The sequence below is a fragment of the Pteropus alecto genome, unplaced genomic scaffold (assembly GCF_000325575.1).
Source record: "Pteropus alecto unplaced genomic scaffold, ASM32557v1 scaffold40, whole genome shotgun sequence".
Taxonomy (NCBI): Eukaryota; Metazoa; Chordata; class Mammalia; order Chiroptera; family Pteropodidae; genus Pteropus; species Pteropus alecto.
In genome coordinates, this window is record NW_006431919.1 from 17479027 (window position 1) to 17485945 (window position 6919).

General features: G+C 51.3%; 1 protein-coding gene and 1 non-coding gene across 2 annotated transcripts in view; both read right to left on the reverse strand.

Annotated features, from left to right (window-relative positions):
- The window catches only part of SH3PXD2B (SH3 and PX domains 2B), a 76955-nt gene that overhangs the window by 46524 nt on the left and 23512 nt on the right, over positions 1-6919 (reverse strand). The window contains exon 2 of the mRNA XM_025043093.1: positions 6013-6093. Coding sequence (XP_024898861.1) covers positions 6013-6093 — 81 coding nt within the window. The remainder of the gene's footprint in view (positions 1-6012; positions 6094-6919) is intronic.
- LOC112475343 lies at positions 5759-5865 on the reverse strand. The gene has a single exon (XR_003044670.1). It is a non-coding gene; the product is annotated as a U6 spliceosomal RNA (small nuclear RNA).

Genomic DNA, 6919 nt, shown 5'->3' on the forward strand with positions numbered 1-6919 from the left:
GGCTCGTGTCCTGCTCAGAAAGGTCTTCTGTGAAATAGTCTGCCCGCAGGGAGGTGACAAATGGGCCTTCAACAGGGAGCGCTCGGCAGAACTCTAGCAGGCAAATCTATCTTATTAGAGATGGGACTCGAATGCAGTACCGGACCCCAAGGAGGTCATGGGGTGCAGCAGTCAGGAGCAGAGCTTTCAGGCTCGGCCAGACCTGGGCTTGAATCCCAGCCATGCTGCTCTCTGGGCAGGTGACCCTGCCCCTCCGAGCTTCAGGTGTCCCGTCGGTGACACGGACACAGCCCCGACTTCATGCTCGCGAGTGAGAACTAAGGGAGACGGCGTATGGGACAGGAGACTGCTGCGGTTCAGTGACCGCTGTCAGTGCTAGCACGACATCGCCCAGCCACGCCTCACTTCCTCTGGGCACTGCCCTCGGCTCTACGGTGTGCCAGTCGTCCCTGGTGTCCCGCTCAGACGCCACCTCCCTCTGCCACACCCTGACCGACCCTCTCCAGTGTAGACCCAGGCTAGAGCAGAAAGGGGGGGTGCAGGGACGCAGAGGGTCCTGCCCCAGGCCGCACGGGTGGTGAGTGAGCTGGCTGGGACCTGACACCAGGCCTGCTCATTGCCAGCCCAGGGCTCTATCACCTGCACCCTCGTGTGGATGAGACGCGCGGCCAGATGTCAACCAGGGGTGGCGGGCCTGACCACCAGGGACCAGCTTTCCTAAGACAAGAGAGTTAGGAAATCGATCGGAAGGTGCACTGTCACAAAGGGCACCTTCCTGCTACGGACTGCGAGTCTCTTTCCGCACAAAGGAGCCCGAGTCACGCTCCTTCCTTCTCCTGCAGGCAGCCTCTCTGCAGCCTGTTTCTTCTACCTAGATGTCCAACCCCCACCGGAGGGGACATTTACCGTTTTCTGTCACCTACGGGCTATTTCCCCCTCTTTGGGGAAATAGCAGCAATTCTCTGCTATTCTCTGAAATGGCAGCAATTCTCTGATTTCTTCTGGGGAATCTTCTCTCTGTCAGTCTACACACGCTGGCATGGTGCTGAGTCTACTCCGGTCCCTGTGCTGGCCCAAGACGAACCAATGGGATTTTTGCATAAATGGCTGGGGTGTTGTCTCTTCCCTGAAGTTGGACCTGTGGCCGCCACCGTACCAGACAATATCCTGCCTGGACATGGAGAGAAAGGCACGAAGTGGAGAAAGGCAGGTCCTCAGTGATACTAAGGCCCCTAGATCCAGCCCTACCTGAAGCCAGGCACCCTTTGTCTCTCCGTTAAATTTAGCTAATCAATGTTCTTTTTGCATAATCCATCTCGGCTGAGTTTCTGTCATCTGCAACTGAAAGAGTTCCTACGAAAACAAGAGCTCATGGCCAGAAAGTGGCAGCATCTGGACCGCAGCCCAGGATTTAACCACTCTATTAAACTGGCATCATCTCCTACTCTGACCCCAGCCAGTGCCCTGCACCAACCTCCACCCACCGGTAATCCCAACGGCTCACATTTGCTCAGGGCTTGACGGCCCAGAAACTGCTCTCACACACACGATCGCTTTTTTTTAAAAAAAGGAAACATACGTCATATACCATAAAATTCACCCTTTTAAAGAATATCATTTAGTGGTTTTTCGTGTATTCACAAGGTTGTGCAACCATGACCTCTGTCCAATCCCAGAACGTTTTCATCACCTCGGAAAGACACCCAGTACCATTGGCCGTCTCTCCCCCTTCTCCTAGATCCTGGCAACCACTGACCTGCTTCCTGTCTCTAGGAGATTGCTTCTTCTCAGCACACATCATCACTTTTAACTCCACAGGAATCCTGTGAATTCGCCACTAGAGAGGGGAGCCCTGGACACCAGACTGCCTGAGACTTAGGACTCCGGTGTCGGCTGTCCAGCTTTAAATCCAAGTTCAGATGCTCACTAGCTGTGTGACCTTGGCAAAGGACTTAACCTCTCTGAGCCTGTGTTTCTTCATCTATATCCTCATATCAAGAAAGCTTGCTATGAGGATTAAATGAATTCCTACATCTAGATGCTGAGCAGTCAGCGCTCCTGGAATGCCGGCTGTTTCTAGTATCATCTCCCCCACGCTGTAGATGAGGACGATCAGGCACAGAGGGTTAAGGGGTGTGGCCACAGCCACACAGCATAGGTGGCTGGGCCCCAAGTCTCCTGACTTTTCCCATTACACCACGCTGGCCTGGCTGTTCCTCCCAAAAGCTCGGCCCTCCCCATCCTCCTTGAGCCAAGTTACTTCTGAAAAAACCAAGGCTCTTCGCCAGACAGGAGGGAGGGGAGAGTGGGACCATGAAATCATCTAACTGGAGGGTGTCACACCCCCATGGGCTGGTCTCTATGCTGACTCTAGGTCCTGCCCTAATTTCTTCCACCTTCCCCCTCTGGGGCGTGGGGGCGGAAGGCAGGACATTTCCAGGACAGCAGGACCCTCTGGCATGTGTGACCTGCCCATCCCAGCCACCCATCAAAGACTCTCTAAAGCCGGCTGAAGCCCTGTCTGTAGACGGCTGGTTCAAGAGGACACTCTGAGGCAGCAGTTTACGTTACAGCAAACCCCCAACTATTACCAATTATTCTTAGTGGGGAAGAAAACCTCACTTTTAAGTTCTGGGAGAAATAAACAGTTGAGTCAGAGCAGGACAGCCGAGGGAGTACAGGCTTTGGGCCAGAGATCCCCATAATCCCACGCTGGCAAGTGTTCCCAAACGATGTCCCCTTGGGCAAGTCCCATCTGAGCAGAGGGACAACAGATGATAGCTCACTGAGCAAGACAGAAGTGTCACAACAGACACATGAGGGAAGTGCTTTCATTGGTAATGTGCAGATGGGGAAACTGAGGCCCAGAAACATACAGAGGTGACACCAAGCTGAGACCTCAACAGTCAAAACTGAGATTTGAACTAGGTCTGTCTAAGCCCAGAAGTCAAGGTCTGAAGCCCTGGGCTATGTTGCAATAGGGAATTCAGTGACACAGTCAACTTCCTCAGGCACTGCCACTTCCCTGTGTGCCTCCAGGGCTTCCTCCCTGTTCTCCTTGAAGCTCCTCCTCCAGCTGATGCTGTACCAATGACCTTACTTCTCTGGCCACAGCTGACAGGCTCAGGGTTGCCTCTGACCCAGGACCCTGGAGACTGGCATTAGCACCCAGAAACCCCAGTGTGTTGACAACAGGGAAGGACTCACCAACCAGGGATGGAAGGTGCTGTTTGGGGAGTATAGGCTAACAGGCGAACAGAGGAAGCCGGTCTGCAGAGGCTGCTGGGAAAAGGACACAGGCTCGATGGGAGAGCCTATGGCCACAGTGACACTGGACAGGGAGCTGCCGAGCCTACGGACAGGCGTTCTGTCACTGGCTCTGAGGCCCTGCAAGGCCGGCCGCATTTCTTGCTCTGAGTGCCATGGGGCCCACGTGCCTCCTCCCACCTCGTCGGCCCCCATACCTCCCCCTCCTAAGCTAGCTGAGTGGGTGTTTGCTCTGTGAGTGTCCATAACCCCTAGGAGAGCAATCATGCCTGTCACCGTTCTCCGCCCCCTGCGTCCGTTCTTAGAGGTGTCACGTAGGCAGAAAGCCTCTGAAAGCAAAATCCAGGTAGCCCTCCCTGTGCAGACTCTCAATGCATGAAAAATCAGTCCAGCGAGTTGCAAAATGTTTATCCGACATTCTTTCTCTGGACTGAAGACCGGCTGCTGTGGATGTGTATAGACATCCGTCTGTCTGGGTAAGAAGGCGCGGATCTTCCTCATTCTCATACAGGACCACGTTTCCTGCTCTCCTTTCCCCCCAGGGTTCAGCCCTTCCCTCTGTGTCTGCTTCTGCCAAGTCCACTTTAGATAGTATCTTAGCATCTTTAACATACAGCCTCTTTGTTTATTTACATTCAGTACATGTCTGCTGCAGACCAGAAGAAAAACATAATTTGTATGTGCTCCTGTTTGATTTTGTTACATAGTGAACGCAAAACATCACTGAGTTCATCACATTTTAAATGCTTAGGTAACTGCTGTCTCGATTGCTTTTGATTGCTTTTCATTACGCATTGGCTCCTGGCAGTTGTTACAAAGGCGTTGGAGATTGTTTTAGTGATATCAGGGAAACCGATCAGGAGCACAACCTTATCTCCCCTCTCCTCCCTCTTTAAAATAATGGAATGCAGGCTCTGAAAATACTCTCCAACATTTTCAGGAACAATTAAGCCTGTACAACCAATACCACCCAACCAGGGAACACGCGTGAAGAAACAGGCTGGTATGCAGAAGATAAGGGCTATCTTTCACCGGTCCAGCAATGCCTATTTTATAACTGATCACGGCTGTTCCCTCCAGGTCTCCATCCCCACCCCAACTCCGGGGGTGCAGTAGGGACCCAGATAAGCCCACCGGCTGTCACATTCCTCAACCATCTTGATGGGCTTAGAGGTGAGCCTATGAAACACAACACCGAGTTTGCTGGAACATCTGGGAAATGACCTTTCACTCTTTAAACCCGGAGCATTTTGCAACCATGTGGGATCTGAGGATAAAGCCAATGCCATGGAAGCAGGAATACAGAATAGGAGGAAGGAGCTGGTTGGAAGGACACGGTGGGAAATCCTGGATCAAGCCGTCCCTGAAGCCCAGAAGGTTTCTTCTCCTAGGACATTCGGTCACACCAGCCAAAAAATTCCCATTTGCGTAAGCCAGTTTGAGTTGGGTTTTTGTCACCACAGCTGGAACATCCTAACTGCCACATAGAAGAAAGGAAGATAGTTCAGGATGGAGGCCCCTGTTGGCCTATGAGGTGGCGTGAGTCCCTTACTGCTTGGCAGGGAGGGCCTGTGGGTTCAGGAACGTGAGTAAGTTCCCATCTCCTCCTAAGGACTGTGTTTTCTAAAGAACTTTATTATGTCATATCGGGCACTCTGACTTCTCATACAGACACACTTGTTTTGAGTTGCTGGCCTTTGGTGACATCAAGGTAAAGCTACTGCCCCACAGAGTAGAGTTCTTTTACCCCAGTGTGCGTGAGCTATCATCCACTTTGTCTGGCATCCTATGAGGCTGGTGGTGCACATGGTGGTTTTAAATTCATTCATTCATTCATTTATTCGCCAAACATGATTGAACAAATCTGTGTCCTTGAATAAACCATTAAGGAGAGAGAGGATGACGAAGATGTGGTCCCGTTCCCAAGAGTCCCAGTCTAGAGAGGAAGACAGACAAGCAGACGACTTCAATGCAGAGTCAGGACAGAGGGACACACAGAGCTGTTGGGTGCAGAAGAGGTAGCCCTCATGGCTGGGGAACAGAGTCGTCCTAAAGGATGAGAGCCCCGGAAGGCAGAGGGAGTTACCTGAGCCAATGAGTGGGTTAGGAGGGCACGGGAGCGTGTTCTGGGAGAGGAAGGACAGATGCAAAGTCCTAGTAGGAGGGAGCATGGAGCCCTCGGCTACTGGGGCAGGCATCTCAGGAGCCAGGCATGGAGAGCAAGGTGAGGTGAGGCGAGGGAGGTGGGTCTGTCTGCAGAGCTGAACGGCCCCAAGAGTTCTGAACACACTCAACGAACCGAGCTCGCCAGCAAACACGACTACTGCTCACAGCACAAGTCCAAAGCCATACACATTTCCAGATCACCCTCCACTCTGGAGCAGTCAAAAGTGGCCCCTCTTTTATTTAGAAAATATTGACTATCATAGCATAAAGCAATAAAGCACATGACTTACATCCCAAAAGTGATGGACTTGCTTTGTTTTTTTAAAAAAGCACAGAACGCTCCATAAACTTGCATGTCACCCTCGCACAGGAGCCATGCTAACCTTCTCTGTATCGTTCTAATTCTAGTATATGTGATGCTGAAGTGAGCACATGGATGTCATTTTTAATTCCAGGAAATAAAAAAGAACACCTGTGTCCAACTGTGGGTGAGGGTCTGGCATCTAAAGTCAAAATGGAAAGTAAGTCCAATTAAACTCCTTCCCACCCCGAAGCTCACTGGAGGCCCCAAGTCCTTACCTGGAGGTCAAAGAATTTGCTGTAGCGCCGATAGATGGCCTCAGTGGAGCCACTGGACCATGTGACCCGGATGATGTAGACCTGCAGAGAGGGACAGAGGAGACAGGAGTTAATACCAAGGGGGCCCCTATATCCTCGGGAACAAAACACAAGGTTCGGAGTCAGAAAGATGCGGGTTTGAATCTCAGCTCTGCCACTGCCTGGCCGCATGACTCGGGACAGGTTACTTGCTCTCTCTGAGCCTCAGCTTCTTCCTCACCTCTGAGAACTGTGCAAAGGGTTCAACGAGATCCAGTATGGGGAAGTGTGACCACCCCGCTGCTCGTCTCCGGCGGCACCGACAATTAAAAAAAAATAGATGTGAAAGCTCTTTGGAAACAGAGAAATGTTATATAAACACTAGGAGCTCACGGGGCACACAGGCAGGGCCCCCTGCCCTCTGCGAGCTGAGGGTCAGCTCAAGAGACAACACATACATGAATGAAGATAAATAACACATGGACATCTCCTATTTTTTGCCCAGTATTGATAAACTATTCTTCTAACCACAGCACCTTGATCTTGCTCCTAGGAACCCCCTTCCCCACCTCAACACGGTCCCTTGGATACAGAGGTGGGTACTATTCATTACCCATAGTGACTGTTTGAAAAGGGAGCACATGACCTAAGCCAGGCCAATCAGAGCCGGTAAGAGTCAGCCCTGGGACTTCTGCTCCATCTATCCAGAAAGAGACCCAGAAAACAACATATCAAAGGTCCCCATCAGTGGGGGATGTTCAAACAAACTCTGGATGACCATCTGTCAAGAACAATGCCAACGTGAATTCAAAAACAGGGGAAAAAAAGAAAAGGGCATTAAAGATCTTATTTTTTCTTAAAACCAACAAATGGAAAAAAAAAAATTCTG